The sequence below is a fragment of the Corylus avellana genome, chromosome ca8 (genome assembly GCF_901000735.1).
Source record: "Corylus avellana chromosome ca8, CavTom2PMs-1.0".
NCBI classification, from domain to species: Eukaryota; Viridiplantae; Streptophyta; class Magnoliopsida; order Fagales; family Betulaceae; genus Corylus; species Corylus avellana.
In genome coordinates this window covers 19,947,111-19,968,354 of record NC_081548.1, presented here as the reverse complement: position 1 = coordinate 19,968,354, position 21,244 = coordinate 19,947,111, and the positions used below count along the sequence as shown (strand labels likewise).

Sequence of the window (21,244 nt, the reverse complement as noted above, 5' to 3'; positions counted from 1 at the left end):
TCTTTTTTTTTGGTGTTTGCTTTGAAGGCTTTGGGGGCGTGTTTGGATGGTTTTTAAAAGAAAGGAGGGAGAGGGCCTGACAGCTTTCATTTTGCTTTTTTGCCTTTATGTTAATTGTTTTGTGTTCCTCTTTACCATCCGTTTCTTCATTTTTCTGGCACTCCTTTTTGGTCCCCTTTAAAAAATGGGGTCACAAGAGAGATGCCTTCTTCCCCTTTTACTTTCTTTTGTAAGGCCATGTTAAAAACACATTAAACTATATATATATATATATAAAAAGAAAGTTGAACCACGAGCCTTGTTTCATAATCCAATCATACCATCAACTTGTGAGCCCATGCCACTAAATATTACTCATGCCCTATTGCTTGTTGCCCTTTAATATATATCTGCAAACTACCAAACCGACCCTCCTATGGAACCCACGAAACTTTTGAAGAAAAAAAAAGATAGGGTTGTGGGCAGGGTTTTGGTAACAACTCTCAAAGAACACAATTCATCAATTTTAATGTTTCTATTGGAGTACAAAAAACATTTAAATGGACACAGAGAAAAGCTCTAACCCTACTTTGATTGACTTTAGGTTAAGCCTGAATTGAATTATAAAATAACACTAAGGTTATGTTTAGTATGCAGAATGACTATTACATTAGAAACAAATGAAGAGCTTTTATTAAGAATGAAAAAAAAAAGTGAAATAGAATAGCTTTTGTGTTGGAGTACTATATGATAATGATCTAATACTTGAAATAGTCATGGGCAATGAGAATGGCTATTTTAATGCTATTTCATTCTATATTCTTCTATTTTCAATAAAAACTATTCATTTTTCTAATGGATTAGTCATTCCGCATACAAACGTAACCTAGGTTTTAAAATATAAAATTAAATACTGATAGCTTAATTAATTAATACAACTTAAGTAAAATGAAAACACCAGATTATTTATTTTTCATCCTAGGACAAGAAAAGTAGGAGGAATTAAGATTAATTTTCTAATAGGAAGTTAAAGGAACACCGAAAGTCCAAAAGAGGGAAAGACAGGACTAAGTAAAGTGAGGAAGCCATAATGAAGGGAGAAATGCACTTGAGAGCGAGGAAGGATATGGTCCCCCTTCTAACCACTACACACGTTGAGTTAGGATTAGACTTCTTTCCTTTTGTTTGCATGGGACCTTCCAGGAAGAGTCTTATAGGCTTCTCTCTATCTATATATATAAAACTTTTGAAACCATCTTAAACCATAGAAGAGGGGCCACTATATATGTTTTTTTTTTTTTCTAAGCAAAACGCAAGACGAACAGAATGTTTATTTTATCTGGGTATGACGATAATAGCACTTGATCGTTGGGAACTAGTGACGATGGAAACCACATGCACTCCGTCAATTTCGATTGAGTCATAGTTTGATCCAACTCCATGAAAAGTGAACACATCAGTGAGACCTAAAATAACTTATTGTAATCAAATATGAGAATTCTCATTTGAATAGAATTTTTAAAAAAAAAAAAAAAAAAAAAAGAGAAAATTTTCATGTAGGGTCACTATGTATATATATATATATACACACACTTTCTCATTTCGATCAGAATGGCTGCTTTATCTGAACGTGAATATAGTAATACCTGCTCGCTGAGAACCAATAATGATGGAAACTTCATGCACTCTCTCAAGCCTAATTAATCCGTAATCTAATCAAATATGAGAATTCGCATATTTGATTAGAATAAACTACATATACTCTCATTTCAATCAGAATGACTACTTTATCTGAACATAACTATAGTAGCACCTGCTCGCTGAGAACTAATGACGGTGGGAATCTTATGCGCTCTCTCAAACTTGATTAATTCATAGTTTAATTCAGCCTCATCAAAAAATCAATAAAACCAAAAGTAGTTTATACCGATAGCATCACTAGTGTGTGGCAAGGATTGAGATAGGCTTGTCCACACTAGGCAGGGTCTATAAGTTGTTAGGCCAACCTTATTGTGGCATGACCCATTAACAAAAGAAAATTCCTCTAGAGCTTGCTTGATTAGTGATCAATTGGCTTTTATTTTCTTGTATCTTTAAGAAAAAGCTAAGAAAAAAGCATGCAGGCCAAGGCAAGCAAACCTCCAAACTTTAGGTAAATGCAATATAGTTATATAAATTAATGCACTAGTGCGTGTGTCCAACCCTTCATATCATTGAGAAATGCATCTTACTACAAATTTTAAAAATAAAATAAAAAATAAAAAATCATTGAGACATGTATAGTGGGGATCGAAGATGCCAAGGAATGGAGAAGTACTTGAGTTTTAAATTAAATGTTAATGTGTGGGAGCTGAGTGGATGATCATATCAAACAAGACAAGTACTCCTTTTCTTCACAATGTTGACAGCAGCCCTATTCCTAGTCTTTTCATTATTTAGGTCAATAGGACCAATTTGTCAAAAGTTAATTTGTGTTAATTTGTCAAAAGTTAATTTGTGTTCTCACTTACAACAATTATGAGTAAATAAAACAAGGCCTAATAAATTGATTTTGAATGGAAAGTCTTTACCCTCAATAAAATTTTTAATTGATGTCCATGACCTAGCGTATAAAAGAAAGATAAATACTTTAGTGCAATAAAAAGATTATTTTTGGTCTATAAAAGTTTTAGGTGGCAAGAGGTTATAGGCCCATCCGTAGTTGTTGTGGCCCCACCCATTTATGGGCATGTGGCCTCTTGCCACCTAAGACTTTTATGGAGCAAAAAATAGTTTTTTTATTGCACTATAGCATATCTCTAAAAGAAATGATATTTTACATGTGTTATCTCTAAGAGAACAGAGAGAAGTTTTGGAGAAGAGAGAACAGAGTTGACGTTTGGATGGGAGAGTTAACGCCCATCCCTTCCTGCTGTCAATTTTTCTTTTAAAAAAGCCTGTCTTACTGCCATTTTGGGGTTAAAATCCCTTTGGAAGATCTTAGCCTTCCAACCCAAAGTACCGCATGTAAGCCTCGCCCCTATTTTTTTAATAACATGTGAGGTGCATATGCGTTTTTAATAAAATTTATTCCAACTTTGTCCATCCTATTAAAAAAATATGTGTATTTCACATGTTCAAATGACACATATCACTTTTATAGACTAGGTTGAAGGAAATTCCTACAACCCAGTTTGGAGGAAAACTTTGTCAAATAAAAAATTATAAGAAATATATCTTTGTATTTAGAAGCCGAGAAATTAATGCTATTTCATAGTCTACAGTACATCTTCCATCCATCACAACCCATCTTTTTTTCAAATCAACAATTGAATTTGTGATTAATTTGAACAAAAGATTGATGAAAGATGTACCACAAAATATGATATATCATTTTTGTTATAGACTAGGTTAGGGACCTCAATCAAAACATTTTAAATGTGAATCATACAAATCTAATCGTTAATTTAAATAAAAGATGGATGGGAGTCTGGGAGATGTACCACATAATATGAAATTGACAAAGTTTTCCTCCAAATTAGGTTAAAGGAATTTTCTTCAACCTAGTTTATAAAAGTGACATGTATCCCATGAACACATAAAATGCACATGTTTTTTTAATAGTATGGACAAAGTTGAAATAAATTTTATTAAAAACTCATGTGCATTTCACATGTTATTAAAAAAATAGACACATGTCACTTTTATAGACTAGATTTAAGAAAATTCCTCCAACTTAGTTTGGAGGAAAACTGTCCTTTTTTATTTTTTTACCTTAAAATTTTTTGTTCTTAGAAATTTGAAGGAGGCCATGGCCTAAACGAGTCCCCCTTTCCTTGGTCCGTGCTCATATGCTTAAAATTTAGTGCTTAGTGTGCCCTCTATATATCTGCATATCTTCACTTTCTGCAGAATCAGTGATTAGGGTCTACAGGGTCGTGATACGAAGAACGCCGGCGTGTATGACTGTTTATGCACGCTCGGCTTTTTTTTTTTTTAATAATTATAATAATAAAATATAATATTTTATTATTTTAAAATATCACATCAGCCGGGCATGCATCACGCCCGGTGTGATGTTTAACATCACCCAGGTCTACATATCACAATCTAAACCTACTTAATTAAGTTTACAAAAAAAAAAAAAAAAACCTACTTAATTAATTGTTATAAAATAGTAATATTGCATGCATCATGATGACATCACATTGTACGATACACTCATACATATCTCTAATTTAGTATGTGTGCATATTACATTTTAAAATATAAAGGTGCATGCCTAGAAGGCTAGAAGCTTCTGTGATGAAGAAAATTTCCAAGCGCTATTGCTTTGATGGCTAACTTCATCACAGAATCATAGTTGATAGTTGAAATCCTTTGAGTAAAAGGTTGGATTCCTTTTCAATATGTAAATGCATGCACTCATCTTTGCTCCTTTTGAACTATAAATATATCAATATGGCCCTTCATTATGCAACCCATTATCTACATATGATTTCCATTCCAAGATGCTTAACATGTTCAATCATTTTCTTTAGCTTTATTTATTATAGTAGGGCTTCTATATTCCTACGATTATACTTATGTTCGATTTAATATCTATGTGTATTGTTTTGGGCCATTATTGTTTCTAAAGCAAAGGGGCTCGACTGCTCGAGGTACCCTACAAGCAACTGATGGAGTTGAAAATCTTTTTGAAAGAACATAAAAGAATTAAGCATGCATGAAAATTTGGCAAATTCAACCATTGGCTTGAACAAGTTTTCCTTATATTCCTAAGCTGACCACTAATGGCAATCCTTTCACTAGGTTGTGCTTGAGCTAGATCTGAATGTTAGCTTGGTTGAATCTGTGTTGGATTTATTAGAACAAGTAACAACTCAAATGTACGTGCACTTGTCAAATAGAGATTCTTAATAAGTTTGTTGTCCGGATCTGATTAGCAAATGTAAGAAAGCTTTTACATATGGGCTTACCTGTCCGACCAAATTTCGAATAGTCTGCCCATTTGTTAGAACAATTGGTTCCTGTAGAGACATTTTCATATTTGATATTCCAATTACTAATAATCAGAATAAAAAATTGCTAAAAATTCAGATCTGTAACACTATTGTCCACCCCACAAGAACGGACACGTAGATAAAAAAAGCCAATAACATAAGGACAGCTTTCACATCCAGCTCAACAAAATAACATTTTGGTTATTTTGTTGAGCCATAGTGTTCAAATCACTCTTCATCCAGCTCAGCAAACTAGCCAAGAGTTTGCTGAGGAGCTATAATGCTCAACAACTTTGTTGAGCACTACAACTCAACAATGTATAATTTTATCAATAAAAAATCATTTCATTCTCTCTGCTCTAATTAAAAATCATTTAAACTTCTCTCTCCTTCCTCCTAGAACTACATAAAGAACAATAAATTTTAAATAAAATATTAAAAGTTGATAGTTAAAATGTTAAGCTGAATGTAAGCACTTCAAAAAAGTTAATGGCTAAAATAGAAAAAAAAAAAAAAAAAAAAGGTGATATTTTGGCTAAATTTAGCTAAACTTTTGCTGAGCCGAATGTGAATACTTTTAATGGATTGATTCTGTATATAATTCTCACATGAAATCTAATCATTTATTGTGATCATGGTCATACTTAGATTGATTTCAAATTGGATTCAAATCATTTCAAAATTTATTATTGCTAAAAAAGTTTGCGAGCATATTATGCATGAATACATGAAATGAAATTATATGGGCAACTTGTTGTCTTTCAAAATTTAAACGGGTTACTTTTTTCTTTTTCTTTTTTTATTTATTTTTGTCAAATCCTAGTGTGACTATTTTTATGGGCAACTTGTTGACTTTAATCTTGGGAAAAGTTTACGAGAATCGGTTTTGCTTTCATGGTTTGAATCAACAAATGATGTTCATAGTGAATATAATTATTCTTAATGCTTTCACTCTTTTTTGAATTCAAATTAAATGGGTAGATAGTAATTGCTATGATGATTGCATTTCTCAAAATTATATTGTGGATGACTAGCTAACACTTATAATGCATTTTCATCCGACTCTTTAGGAAAAATTACAATTTACCCTCATAAAGTTGACAGCATTTTTCAATTCGAACACCAAAATTTCAATTTTTGCAATCCACCCCCACAAAGTTCCTTTTTTTTTTTTTTTTTCAATTTGACCAATATTATCCCAAAATTTCCATATTGCCCCTAATTTTTATTTTTTATGAAAGCAAAAATGGCCAGATGGCCAAAGCCACCCAGAATTTTTTTTTTTTAAAATTTTTTATAAAAATAAAAAATAAAAATTATGGGCAATATGGAAAGTTTTGGATATAATTGGTCAAATTGCAAAAATTTGAAACTTTGGAGCAGCGGATTGCAAAAATTGAAACTTTGGAATTCGAATTGAAAAATACTGTCGTCAACTTTGGAGGGGGGGTAAACTGTAATTTTCCCTACTCTTTAAATTTATTTTTTTATTTTATCTAAAAAAATTACCATTTTTATTTTAGCTATTGATTTTTTTAAAAATACTTACATACAGCTCGCCAAACTAAAGATTAATTCACTTTTACTATTCTTTTTTTTTTTTTTTTCTTTTTGAATTTCCTTATTCTTTCTTCAAAATTCATATATTCGAAAATTTGTCCTAACATTTTATAGATTTGAAAATTCGTCTTTTCCTAGTAATTTTTTTTTTTCAAAATTTGTCATTTTCTAATGGTCATATTTTCAAATTTTCAATCACCTCAACCAAAGTTTCCTTTGGAGAGGAATAGAAAAAAGAAAAAATTGTGGGAGAGAATGGTAATTTTTAATTTTTATTTATTTTTTTTTTTTAGCATTTGGGGAATGAACTCCCCAAATTTGAGGAGTGGCCCGGTGGAGTTGCCTAATTATTTGCTACATTGTAGGCTGTTGGCCGGGCAACATGGCTCTAGCGATTATGTTAAGTGGGCCTTTTGTTTATTGGGCCCCAAGCTGTTTATCTTCACATCAATATAACCCTTTTTTTTTTTAGTCTTTCCCTCTTAAAAACGATAGGGATTCTTTCAAATTTTAAATGAAGCTGATAGTAATAATTTTTATAGTGGAAGCCACCCTAGGTCCAATCGGATGGTCCAGCCACACCCAAGAGCCAAACGAAACTATTTTTTTTAAAAAAAAAAAATTGGCCCTTGGGCGTGGCTGGACCAAATCCTAAGGCCATGGGGTGGCTTCGGCCTGGTCCGGCCACCTCCAATAGGATGGCCAACCACCCTTTATTATTTTATTATTTTTTTATATATTTTTTTAATATGAAATAATATTTTATTATTATTTTTTGTTAGTAGGACATGTGTCTCATTGTAGCTCTAAGATTTCTAAAAATAAATCCTAATCATGAACTGGATATTCTCTAGTCCAAAAGGGACTGGAGAGGATCCTATTCCACCCGTTACATGTAGCGGTACACTGTTCACAAATCAAAAAAAAAAAAAAATGCATTTTATATTTCAGATGCATAATCATTGTAGAGCATTTTTTTTATTGTTTTACTTATCTATTTTAACTAAAAGTAAAAAATGGATAAGCAATTGTGAGTGCTCCGATGCGTAGGGTTTTTTACAATGAAAAATGGAAACTTCTGTTGATAGAAGTTTGGGCTGAAGGCTTGCGGGTGGGTCCAACATTGAACCCGCAATTATTTGGGTTTGCTTAGATCAAGGCCCAGCCCAGAGCAACTCAAGTGAGAGTGACAGAGCCACAGAGGTCAAACTGACATTATCGGCTCCAAAACCCTAATCTCTGCTGACAGCAAACACAGAGAGAGGAATTGTGTGGCTAATCTCAGCAGGGAGGGAAGCACATATTGGAGCCTTGGAATTCTACTTCGCATCACTGTAAAAAGGCAAGCTTGGTTTCATTGTTCGTGTAAGATCCAGAATATCATAGTCATATGCGCATGTTTTATGCTTTACATTGCTCTCGTTTCTCTGTGATTGATAGTATTCCAAGAGTAACATTTTTAGTAGTTAAAATTGTATAGGATTAGAGATGAGAATTGTGCAAATCTGCAAAACCCTCATCTCACTCTCTCACAAAAACCCTCCACATCTCCACAAACCCCCAATTCCCCACTACTCAATCTCTCTCTTTTTTCTCTCCTCCTCCTCCTCCTCCTCCGTACCCAGTAGCGAACAATCAAATTCCACCATAGCTGTCGTAGACTACTTGATCAACCAGCAACAGTTCTCCCCTGAAGCCGCTCTTAAAGCCTCATCAGCAATAACTTACCTGAAAAAACCCGAAGCGGCAGATTCCATACTTTTGTTCCTTAAGGAGAGCGGTTTCTCTAAAACCCATATCGAGCAAGTTGTTAAGAGCCGCCCCGAAGTTCTCTCTTCCAAACTCACCAGTACCATCAAACCGAAAATTAAGGTTTTCCAGGACTTGGGCTTTGCGCCCGACGACATTGCGGATATCATATCCACTGACCCATGGATTCTTACACGAAGTGCGCATAAGCTTGGACCCTCAATTTTGGTGTTGAAGAGTATACTGGGCTCCAATGCAGGTGTTGTTAGGGTCTTAAAGATTTCTGCGTGGTTTTTAAAGCATGATTTGCAAAAGACTATGTTGCCCAATATCGAATTTATGAAGCATTGTGGAATTAGTTCTTCGCAGATTGTTAAATATTTGTTTAACTTCCCTAGGTTTTTTCTGCTTAAGCCAGCAAGTATTCGGGATTTCGTTCAAACGGTTGATGAAATGGGTTGCAATAGGAAATCAAAGATGTTTCTTTCTGCTATTCGGACAGTGAGTTCAATGACAGAAGAGAATTGGGAGCTCAAGTTGAAGCTTTTTCGAAGTCTAGGGTTTTCAGAAAGTGATATTCTGGATGTGTTTAGGAGGGTGCCTCAGGTTTTTGCTGTATCTGAGAGGAAAATCAAGGGGGTAACGGAAGTGCTGCTGCTTAGTGCGTGGAACATAGATATCTCTTATATAGTTAGCCACCCGGAATTGCTTATTTGCAGCATTGAGAACAGGTTAAAGCCCCGTCTACGAGTGTTGGAGATTCTGGAAAAGAAAAATATGCTTAAGAAGAAACCCTGTTTGACCACAGTTTGCAAAATGACTGAGAAGAGGTTCTCAGACAAATATTTGCTTCCTTATTCAAAAGAACTGACGGAGCCAAAGTAGATGTGTACAATTTGCTGGGAATTCCTGAGCAGCTAAAAGAAGCCGTTATACAAAGCAATGTATAATCTTTGATGTCCCTGGGCAATTCATCAATAGTAATGCTTATAAGTGGAATACATGAAGAGTTCAGTTTTGGAAGGGCCATAACAGAAATTGGAAGCATTGTTATTCAGGGTAATTTTTTTTAATTAATTCCTCACCTCTATTTTTAGCATTTTCATATTTATCTGAAAGACAAGGAGATAACTTTCATGTTTTTTTTTTTTTTTTGGTCCATTGAATTATAAATACTTGCTCTGTTTTCTAAATCACTGTTTGAGGAAGCTATTTGCCACTCAGAATTTATACTTGCTGGGTATTTTGGGCATCAGGTACCCGACTTAGTTTATTATCTTCAGTTCTATGTTCTAGGACTCTATATAGTTGGTAACTTTAGTTTTTAGCTCTTTGCATATGTGTCTATATGATTTCTACAATATTTTGTTTCGCCAAGTGAACTATACTATAGCATGCCAGAATTTCCTGTTTCTACAATTTCCTTGTCAAGAATACAAGTGGTTTCATGACTTGACCTAATTGATTATAGGATAGATAAATTCAATAGCTATTATTCAACAAAAGCATGGTTATTTGGAATATGGTTGTCGCTTTACTTATTAATTTAACTATGATCTTCTCTGGTTTGATGTTTGAATTAGATGTTGATAATTGGTTTTGAATGAGGTTGTCGCTTTACTGTAAGAAAACGCCCACGAAGTAGGAAAGGCACATGCCCTGAAGTTATAATTTTCATTTGGACAGTTCTGTGAAAAGAGCAATTTTTTAATTGATACTTGATGATTTTGTTTATAGGATTATAGAGGAGTATCAGGCAACTAGGCCAATTGTCTTTGGACCAAATGACATCTCCTCCTGACAATGATTTTGTTTATAGGATTATAGAGGAGTATCAGGCAACTAGGCCAATTGTCTTTGGACCAAATGACATCTCCTCCTGACAATTAATAAGAGGTGGAGGGTGAAGTCAGTTCAGCCAGTGCTCACTAGTTTGGTGCACATGGTCTCAAATGAATACAGACTCAAAGTTGTAACATTGAATACCATACAACTCCTTTTTTTTTTTTTTTTTGATAAAGGATTCTTCTTTTCTCATTAATTCAAGTTCAAAACAGAGGGAACAATTTGCTCCATCTGCAAAAAATATCAGCAATACATTCAGGTGCCTCATGAATTCATAATTTATCCATAACATTCCTTGTAGCTAATCTAGACAGGGTATATGCCGCCTTGTTACCCTCCCTACGAACAAAAGATAGCTTCCAATGTTGTAGTGATTGTAACTCCTGCTTAATGTCATCCACCAGCATACCCGTACTACTCCAGTCCGGATCCAGTGACTTGATCGCATTAATCGCCAACTGGGCGTCTCCTTCCAAGTGAACATGGCTGAGCCCCAACTGTTTGCACAAAAGAATCACCAACTGGGCGTCACTTGACATGTCTTCAAGGTACAAAGTGACTATTTAGAGGAAAGAGGAAAATGAAGAAACCCCATTCATGTGCTGAAAGATGGATAACCTTTGAACAAAAAATAAAAGGACATCTGGATAGAAAACAACCACCAAAGTATTCAGCTTCAAAAGAAGCATTCTACCACCAGAAAGAAACACCTTGTAACGACCTGGGGAAAATCGCTAGCTACATCTGTGCTATTATTCTAAAAAGACTAGTCAATTTGGAGCTTTTTTATATTTCATTATAAAATTTAGTTTCACCTACTAACTACGCAATGTGGGACTTAGTATATATGACTATCTTTATAAACCACCCACTCTATGTGGGCTTCTTCTCATCTTCCTAATATGGAACGAGAGTGTTACAAACTCCCAATTTTAAATTCTTGATGTCTTCGTCAGAGCCACGTCATGCAATGCTCCAGTACCACATGATCTGGCGTTACTAAGTGGCTTTGACACCACTTGTAACGACCCTAGAAAAAAGAACTACTTACATCTGCGCTATTACTCCAAAAGGACTAATCAATTTGGAGCTTCTTTAAAATTTATTATAAAGTTCAGTTTCACCTAATAACTAGGCAATGTGGAAGTTAGTACCCATAACTATATTTATAAATCACCCACTCTATGTGAATTTCTTCTCTCATCTTTCTAATATGAAATCGGGATATTACACATTGTAATGGTCACCCTGTTGCACAAGCTCGGTTGCCTTTGATGTTGGGTTCATAAGTATCGGAACCAATATTTATGTTCTAAAATTGCGACTGCTTTTGCATTTGCTTCCCGATTTAAGTTTCAAATCATTGCTGCCTTTGGTTTGATCTCTTCTGCATGTCATCCCCCTAGGCTTCACTGGTAGAGTATGGTGGCTGAATTCGTCTCAGGGCATTCTCAAAGGGTATTTATCCCATGTCCATAGTAGCTCATCTGCATTATCTCTTCTCAATTCAAAATGAATTATAATCTTCTTTAATTGAGAGACCGTGCATCCACAATGGGCATTTGGTATATTAGGGTAGTAGCTGAATGAAAGAAAATCAGAGAAATATTTACAGACAAGTTAATGTTTCTCTTTGTCACGATCAAAATTCAATAATAATTTAGGGAAAACTTCACTTATTCCTCCCAAACTTTTGAGTTTTTTTGCAGACACTCTCTCATTGTTCAAAACTCTCACTTTAATGTATCCAATTTCGATTTCCTTTCACTTTTCCCATTCCGTTAGGATTTTGCAGTTAAATCAAACGATCAAATGAGTAAAAGACCTTTATACCCCTAAAAAAATTTAAAATTTCAAATTTACCCTTATTTATAAATAAAAAATTAGGGAAAACTTCACTTATCCCCCTAAACTTATGCGTCTTTTGCAAACACTCTTCCAATCTTCAAAGTCTCTCACTTTAGTGTATCGAACTTTCGTTTCGTTCCAAATATTCCTTACCGTTAGATATTGGAGTTAAATCAAACGATAGAATGAGTAAAAGACCTTTATAATCCTACAATTTTTAAAAATTTTAAATTTACCCTTATTTATAAATAAAAAATTATTATATTAAAAAAAAAAAGTGACCCTCCGATGGGTCACTTGGTGACCCACGGCGGGTCACAAGTTGTGACCTTTCGTGGGTCACCTTGGTGACTTACCAAGGTCTTTCAAACTGTTAGAATGCAGTGCTGCTCTAATTCGTGAAAATGTAAAGAGCGGATAGAACACCAATGAACCCATGGGTCAAGAATTTTTTTTTTTTTAATAAAAATAAAGGCATTTTAGGAATTTCACACCCCTCCATTAGGACTTAACAGAAAATCCTAACGGAATGTGGTAACTAAAACAAATCAAAAGTTCGATACACTAAAGTGAGAGACTTTGAAGATTGAGAGTGTTTGCAAAAGGTACATCAGTTCAGGAAGGGTAAGTGAAGTTTCTCCAAATATTATAATTATTATATTAAAAAAAAAAAAGGGGGTAAGATTAGAATTTTATACCCTTCCGTTAAGATTTCTCAGTAACGGAAAGGGCAAAGTGGAAGGAAACGGAAGTTAGATACATCAAAGTGAGAGTTTTTGAACAATTAGAAGGTGTCTGCAAAAGACGCGAAAGTTTATGGAGGTAAGTGAAGTTTCTCCAATAATTTATTAATAATAATTTATCACTATTTTGATCAAAATTCAATAAATCATTTTTTTTGAAATTACACAGTTTTAGGCATTGAAATCATTATTGTTGGAGCCTTGAGGCGTAACCGCAGCTCTTTATTTCAAACCAAAAAATAAAGTAAAAGGCGTTTACAACCTTTCTTTTGGTTACATAAAAAAAAGAAAAAAAAAAGGCGAAGACCAACTGGACCAGCCCCCAAAAACCGGTTCGTAAATCGTAAGCAAAGCCGCCCTCAAAAGGAGTTCATTTCCAAAAGGTAGCCACGAGTCTTGACCAGCGCTCGAACCGCCTCCCCATACACGCCTCCCCCAAAAGCCTCCAATGCCAACTCAGCGTCCTTCTCCTCCTCATCCTCCACGTCACCCTCCAGCGCTTGCTGTTGGGGCTGGGCCCCATCGTCCCTCCAATTTGAACTTGTGGGCTTCACGATTACAAGTGTCGCACCGCCCATCCATGCCCCTCCTTCCACCTCCAGCTTCAGCACGTGCCTCATTCTCAGCCTCACGCTCGGCACCGGCGTCCTACCACCCAACTTCCTCTCCCACATCCCCTGACCCTGACCGCCCTCGCCGCCGCTCACGACGCTAAGGTCGTCGCTAACCTGCAACTGCGCCGGGTCTTCCCTGAACTCCCTGAGGCCGTCTTTGTCCATCACCACCGTTCCCTCACCGTCCTTGTCCCTCAGAACCAGCCTCTCCAGCTGCTTTTGCTCCTTCACCACCTCCCTCAGCAGATGGTGCCTCGCCGAAGCCGCTACCAGCGCGCTTATCGTCCACACCACCCTCAGCTTCAGCCCTCCCGCGAAACCCACCTCGCCGAAGTCCGCCGAAATCTGTGACGGCTGCGAGCTTCGTAGTTCGCGGAACCCGAAGATCACGCAGCTCCTCAGGTTTTTCCCGAACTCCGCCCTCCACTTGACTGCCGCGTTTTTCTCCAGCTTCAGGTCGCCGGAGGGCAGCTCGATCTCCAGGTCTCTGATCCCCTGGAACCCGCGCAGAATTTGGGCGGGCAAATTCAGGAGGGAGCGGTGGGTTCGGGTCGGGTGGGGCTTGTGCGACACGAGCTTGTGCAAGTTCTTGAGGATCGAGCGGATGAAGGTGAGCGGGAACGACAACGAGTCAGCGTCGCTGGACTCGGGCGTAATGACACGGTCGACTTTGAGGAGGAGCGAGTCGGCTTGAGAGACGAGCGAGTTAAATCGCTTGGAGACGACCCGGCAGCGAATCAGGGTCTTCACATCGGAGACGAAGTTGAAGATGAGGAGGACCAGCGAGTCCGGGATTGGATCGAAGCCGTCCATTTCTTCGTTAGAGAGTCAGCAACCGATGTGTGCGTTTTATAGCCTCGAGTGACAAATAAGAGCGTTTAACCGATGACACGAAGACTGTGGGACCCGCACATTTTCCTCATCTTTTTATAATTTTAAATAATAATTATTGAAATAACAAAATCTCAACTATTTAATTTAAAGTTAGTAATTATGATTTCAAAAAATTTAAATGATAAAATATTTAAAAAATTAAAACTTATACTTTTGTTTTGTGTTTTCAACTCAGAATTTCTTTTTCTTTTTATTCTTCCAATTAATGTCGTGGCTAATTAATATTGCTTTTATCCATTAATTATATCAGCTACGAAAGCCTATCAACTATCAAGATCGTGGGCCAAACTATTTCATGGACCAAGCCCGCTAAAGATTGGCCCATGGTCCATGGAGACCTCAAAGAGCCACTTCAACCCATCTCCAAAACCATAACACACGCAGCCCAAAGAAATTCAGTTTTTCGCCAAACCAGATACGAGTACAGCCCAAAACCATGTTCAAATGTCGTTCAAACACCATAGAACAAGCAAAACATGGGCTAGCCCACCTAAACCAAGTATAAAACATGAGAGAAACTGAAAATAATCAAAATGCACACGATTTTTCGTTGAGGAAAAGTGAATATTGATTTTGAGAGAGAGAGAGAGATTTCATTGTAAATACTAAAATGATGAGAGGCTATAAATGGTTTATGTTTTCTAATGGATAATTTTCTTTTGATTGAAAAATGTTGTCCATCGACTTACATTTTTTAGAAAACTTTTTATTAGGACCATCCTGATAGCACTCATTTTACAGCCCACAATCAATAACCAACACAAACAAAAACATAAAAGTACACAAGAATAAGTTGGACCAAAATATACTAGATTTTAGGGTGATAAATCCCTAAAGGGTTAACCTTTCACCTCTAGGTTTTGGTTTTGAATCAAAAAACGAGTTTTGAAGCATTATAAACGGGTTTTGAGACATTAGAAACGAGTTTTGAAGCATCAAAAACAAGTTTCGAAGCATTAGAAACGGGTTTTTGGGCATTAGAAACGGGTTTTGAAGCATTATAAATGAGTTTTGAGGCGGGTCACAGCCGGCGGGATTTGAGGTGTTCACTGCCGGCCAGACCCGTGGGTCCGACCAGACCCACGACGTGGGTCCGTGAGTCTGGCCTGGGTCTTGCCGGCAACGGGTTTTTTTACTTTGATTTGGTGTGATTGTTCTCACTTTTATATTTTGTATTTTTCTTAAATTGATGATATGTCACATAGTAATTAGAGACTGCAAAAGGAGTGTTATCAGAATAGACCTGATAGTAGGGGCTCTCTACATTTTTTAGATACACCAAATATTGAAAAAATACGAATTTGTTTTCCAAAAAATGCTAAGCTTACAATTACAACTTGTTGACATGTGTCAACTTGTGATAGGAGATATTTTTAGTGGCTAATATAGTTTCATTCACATGTTAACACGTGTCATCACATTGTAAACAAATTGTGAAAGAATATTGCTTTATCAATTTAAATCGTAATTTTTTTTAAAAAATACACTCTCAATCAATACATTTTCTTTGATTTAATTTAAAATTACACTTTTAACGTACAATATTGATAACATATGAAACACAAACCCATGTAATGTTTGGTCGTTAGTACAGGAGATGAAGAAGTGAAGCCGAAATTCAGAGTGAGTGACAACTATTTGGTTTATTTGTCGCATAAAATCATTCTCCGAGAACCACTCTGCCAATCCATTTGACCCTGTAAACCTCATCTAATCTTGGAGACTCTTTGACAATCCAAACATACCCTTTCTCTCTCTCCCTCTCTCTCTCTTGCCTTCCTCTTCGCCTTCTCCATCCTCCATTAATTGCACATATCAATACACAACCCCTCCCTCGATTTCCTCACCACCGCTCCCCATCTTCCCATGGCGGAGCGGGACACACCAATATCTCACGATGAGCATGATGACGACCCGCCTTCATCGGAGCAACCCGAATCAGGAGCCTTCCGCCCCGGCACCTACGTCGTCCAGGTCCCAAAAAACCAAATCTACCGCGTTCCGCCCCCGGAGAACGCCCTTATAGCGGAGCGCCACCGGAACCCCGCCCGCAACAACGACGAAAACAACAACAACAACAACAGGCGGTGTGGCTGTTGTTCCTTGTGTTCTTGTGTCTCGTCTCTCCTTATTGTACTCCTAATTGTTCTTGGTTTAATAGCTGGCATTGTCTCCGTATTGCTCGGGCCTAAGGATCCTACATTTTACGTTGAACGTGTTGTTTTCAAGGCTAATTCACGTTCTCCGGAGTATGATATCACGTTAAGAGTCAAAAATCCGAACAAATTTGCCGGCATTTTGTACAAGAAAGGTGGCGTTGCTTCCCTCTCTTTCCGGCAACGGGAAATCGGCAGAGGAAACTACCCGACTTTCTTCCAAGACCATAAGAATTCAACGGTATTTGGTATAGTTTTTCGTGGCTCCAACGAGATTATGTTGCCCATGGAGATTGAAAGAAGCGTGAAAAACCGGAAGGCGAAATTGGAAGTTTCTTTCTCTCTGAAGATGGATGTCATGGCACGAATGAGAATTGGGATATTGAAGAGCGGGAGCATGAAATTTGCTGTTGCTTGCGATTTGACGGTGGATACGTTGGCTATTAAGGATACACGTGTCCTGGCGCAGAAATGTCATACGAAACGCCGGCTGCGGTAGATGTGGCGGTGGTGATCGAAGGTTGTGAAAATTAATTAATTCAAAGATCGAATTTTCTTTTATGTATGTATGTATGTATGATTCATACATTTGTTTCCATTGCATGCATGCATGTGTTTTCTCATTGATTGCCTGGTGATGTGAGAAAATAATTGGTGACTTTATTATAAATTTTCCTCAACGTTAACATTTTTGTCAATCTACGTCGTTTGTTTATTAAATTTGTTCATGGCTAACAATGAATTAAGTTGCTGGAAAATCCTATTAACAAGCCAGATTTTAAAATTAAGTCATAATATATCCACAGGCTCTCCTGATCATCAAAGGTATGTAGATTAATATTCTTAAGTACTTTTGTCCATTCTTAAGTTGATTATGATCGAATTCCTCACTGCATGCCATTCTCAAGCTAAAATGTTTTTAGCGTTCAGCTAGCTGAAAATTAGAAAATATATATATTTTTTTTATATTTTCATTCAATTATATTAACTTAATTATAAATATTATTAATTTTTATTTCACATGTGCATATGAGGCCAATCTGTTTAGAAAATCAAAAGCATTTTCAAATATATATACTCATTTGGAACAGCATTTTTCTGAGAGCAAGAATAACATTTTCTGGTAAAATAAGAATATTATATTCTCCCACCAAATGGTCATATCATATGCAGATACAACCTTCGATCATGCATATACATGAACCACAGAAAAAACACATACGTAAAGATTTCCATATCTCTACTTTATTTCACAAATCAAAAGCCACACCCACAAAACCCCCCAGGTACCCTTCGGTACAACGTACGTAACAAGCAATCGAAGAGATGTGGTAAGTGAATAAAATATAAATAAGGATTACAATCTCAATTATATGAAGAATATTCTATTAAGGAATATAAACCCGATATAAAAATATATATTCTAACAAGAAGGAGGTTTGGTGTAGATCGAGAATCAAAAGGTTAATAATAGGAAAAATCTTTTCCCAAAAAGGTTTTACATAGTTAATTACATCCAAACAAACGGGCCTTCAACATATGAGAAAAAAATAAAATATAAATTTCTTTTAAATTGATCTGGAGAAAATTTCTTTTAACCTAATCTAGAAGATGATTTTTTTTTTTTTTTTTTTGAAACATTTTATTTGGAGACCCACTACATAGCCTGCGACGCTACGTCTGTGTAGTGTGTGATATATTCAGGGTTTATGTGCAATTTTCCCATTAACATGCTCTTCAAAAATCTTATTTTGGTTCCATAAAAAAATTTAAACCCATTACATTATTATTTTTTAATTAATACAGACTATACTTACAATTAAGCTACTAATAATTCTTCTTCATAGAAATTTAAGAAAATAATTTATAATAACAAATTCTTAATTATGGGCTTACAGTCCATTTAATTTTAATTAATATTAATACTAGCTAATTGGTCTTAATTACTAATAGGCCTGCACTCTCAAAGCCCATCTACTTGGATTTGCCTAACAATTACTTAACCTCTGTCCTCGGCTAATTAAGATCGGTTTAGGGATATTACAGTCAATCTTGCTCGTGATTAATTGACTTAAAAGTTAAAACAATAAAATTAACAAAATCATATATATATATATAAAAGAATAATAAAAGAATATATCTGTGAATTGAAATTCCCAAGCGAAATTTACTCAACACTTTTTGTTTTTAAGGAATATATACTAGATTAATAGTGCCAAGTGGCCGGTTAGATTCCATTCATATTTGTTTCTTGGGCATCCAGAAAACTAGCTATAGCTACTCTCTGCGAAGAATGAGAGAGATTGATTTGTTGTTCGAATAATAGAGATGGATCGAGGAGAAGAGAAGAGAAGAAATTAGTTTCTTAATCACAAAGTTATTCCCTTTTTATGGGGGGCTTCATTCAAAGATTCATTTCTTTAATCTCCCTTTGATTACCAGCCTAACTCTAGATCTTCTCTTTTTGACAATCTTTATATATCCACCTAAACTTTGAAAAACCTCTCCATCGATCACATGGGGTTGGCTTCAAAGCATCTCCAAACCCTGATCCCTGATCGATCAGCTGGTTTCATCAACTCTATCTCTCTCTATGATCAAGTGCAAAGAACAATTAATCTAAGAAATGCACCTTTTTTTACCAAAAAAGAAGAAAAAAATAATGGGGTCTTAATAAAAAAAAAGAGAATATTAAATGGGACGGACATTCAATGAAGTCTATTAATTATATATATGTGGATATGGAACTTTGGTCGGTCATTAAATTCTATGGGAGTACTGCTAGTGCTGGTCCATCTTGGAGGCTTCCAATTCCCATGCGAGCAAAAGATCTGTACCAATTATTTTAATTTAATTTACACACAAAGAATATACGCCAAAATAAGAGCAAAGGAACGAAGACAATTTTGTACAATTAATTGTTTGGAAACTTCGGGCATCTTTCTTCCTACGTGTCACGTGTGCCTATAACATTTTTGTACGTGCACAAATCATGAATCTATTCTCGTTTCTCAATTGTCAAACAACAAAAGGATTCACCCTCTATCGATGCATTGTATTTGTATATCAATTCAACAATGTCGACTCGATCGTGGGTAATTAAAAAAAAAAAAAAGTATATGGCATTTATAAATTATAATGCAATTCGATTGACATGCACCCTAGCTATGAATTTTTATTATCTAGTCACATTCAATTGTTTTATAATTAACTTAATTAATTACTTTCATCTACGTAATACTTTTTGAGGTGGGCTGGAATTAACTCACGTTAATGGGGTTGATTATTCTCCTATGTATTCTCTCCTCCTTCGATTACAAGCCAACAGAAACAAAAAGACTAATTTTCTTTGATGATATTAAGTGGAATTAATATATGTATATATATAGTAAAAGCTCGACATGGCAATAAGAAAAGGCAAAGTTTATGTAAACAATTAACGTAGCCACAAATATAATGTTTCTGTCGTTTTGCGTACCACCCGGGCCTACGAACACAACCAAACGCTGCTGCTGGTTTTGTTGCAACTTGCAAACCTTGTAGCCTGTAGGATTAGGTTTGGAGCAGCTAGTTTCACTCAACTTTACAAGGGGCCGTTTGAAATCATTCAAAAAAAAAAAAAATTAAAAAATTAATAATAATAAAAGTAGAAAGAAGGAGAAGGTTTTGCTCCATTGGCTGCTTAAGAGCCAACTTTTTGAAAAATAGGGCATTAAGTCATATTATAGTTGTATCACATGCTGGGAACGAGTCTTTCTTGTCTTACAGGCTTCTTTTTAAATATTCTTGAATTCTTTCTTTTATTCATAGAATCATAGTTCATGTATAAATGGTTTCCCCTCTCCCTTTCCTAATGTCGTCTCACTACTATTGTTGTTCTATGACAATAATTGCATGTAGAAACTCTAAAACTATATAATAAGGAATTGTTGGAGTATATATATATATAAATGAGGAATAATTAATTAAACTTACGTAGGATAAATTGAAAAATTCGTTTTGATCCCAATGTCTATTAATTAACAAACCAAATATTGTCTCGAACTTATTTCATAATTCATATTAGTAAAGTTATCGACTTTGAAGTCAAATACTATTAAGGATTTTGGTAACAAAGTGAAAATTTTTAAAGAACTATTTAAAAGAAAATTACTCTAGGGGACATCAAACCCCAAAGAAATCTACTATATAATAATTGTGTTACAACTAGTCAACTTATAAAACCATATTTTAATTCAGCTTGCAATTACAACCTATATTCACACATCACCACATGCAATGTCTCTAGAATCACTGACCTTCTTCTACAAAAATCTTTTTTACGAATAAATTAACTTTGTTCGCTACGACCCAAAATTCTAAAGGTTAGAGATTTTTCTGTGATTTGAATAATGATAGACAAGGAAATGAATTGGAATTGTTTAGGCTCATGCTTGTTTATATACCTTTCCAAGTATGATGAGAAAATTGATTGTTGGTCTTATGAAATTCTTTAAGTCATTAGGCTTATAGAGGAGGGGAGAAAACTGAGGTTTTAATTAAGGCTAAGTTAGATAACAATTAATTAATCTATCAACAGCCGGTTGGATTGATCCAAGTTTAAGTTTGATCAATCAAATTTTAGGGTTTTAGCTTTCTATCGAACGAACTTCAAATTAACAAGACTGCAATAAAGGCTCTCAACTTTTTGCATTGCACACTTTCTATTGAACTTGCGATCAAGGCATTTTGAATTAAATTGTTGCATGACTTCAATCGAATCAAGGCGCAATCAAACTTGCATGTGATTGAAGTTTCCAAATATAAGCTATTACAACCCAAATCACCTATTTTGACGTTGGATTAACCGAAACGAAAACTTAACATATATAATA

At 35.5% G+C, this 21,244-nt stretch overlaps 3 protein-coding genes across 4 annotated transcripts; 2 read left to right on the top strand and 1 right to left on the bottom strand.

The window, feature by feature from the left end:
• The first annotated feature begins 7,746 nt into the window (after positions 1-7,746).
• On the top strand, positions 7,747-10,985 carry LOC132190624 (uncharacterized). Of its 2 annotated transcripts, none has more exons than XM_059605664.1 (2): positions 7,747-9,329; positions 10,520-10,985. In XM_059605664.1, the coding sequence occupies exon 1, from the start codon at positions 8,010-8,012 to the stop codon at positions 9,153-9,155; it is 1,146 nt and encodes a 381-aa protein (XP_059461647.1). In that variant the 5' UTR covers positions 7,747-8,009; the 3' UTR covers positions 9,156-9,329; positions 10,520-10,985. The 2 variants fall into 2 exon arrangements, with proteins under 2 accessions (XP_059461647.1, XP_059461646.1); XM_059605663.1 differs by lacking the exon at positions 10,520-10,985 and adding an exon at positions 10,008-10,513.
• A 1,791-nt stretch (positions 10,986-12,776) lies between these two features.
• Positions 12,777-14,211, bottom strand: LOC132190028 (F-box protein AUF1). Its single transcript, XM_059604906.1, has one exon. The coding sequence runs from the start codon at positions 14,131-14,133 to the stop codon at positions 13,066-13,068; it is 1,068 nt and encodes a 355-aa protein (XP_059460889.1). The 5' UTR covers positions 14,134-14,211; the 3' UTR covers positions 12,777-13,065.
• Positions 14,212-16,029: 1,818 nt separating this feature from the next.
• Positions 16,030-17,015, top strand: LOC132190648 (NDR1/HIN1-like protein 13). Its single transcript, XM_059605688.1, has one exon. It carries the CDS (start codon positions 16,081-16,083, stop codon positions 16,867-16,869), a length of 789 nt encoding a protein of 262 aa, XP_059461671.1. The 5' UTR covers positions 16,030-16,080; the 3' UTR covers positions 16,870-17,015.
• The last annotated feature ends 4,229 nt before the right edge of the window (positions 17,016-21,244 follow it).

What these genes read in the sequence shown, in the direction of transcription:
- LOC132190624 (XM_059605664.1), top strand. Translation starts at nt 8,010, where the DNA reads ATGAGAATTGTGCAAATCTGCAAAACCCTCATCTCACTCTCTCACAAA.
- LOC132190648 (XM_059605688.1), top strand. Translation starts at nt 16,081, where the DNA reads ATGGCGGAGCGGGACACACCAATATCTCACGATGAGCATGATGACGAC.
- LOC132190028 (XM_059604906.1), bottom strand. Translation starts at nt 14,133, where the DNA reads ATGGACGGCTTCGATCCAATCCCGGACTCGCTGGTCCTCCTCATCTTC.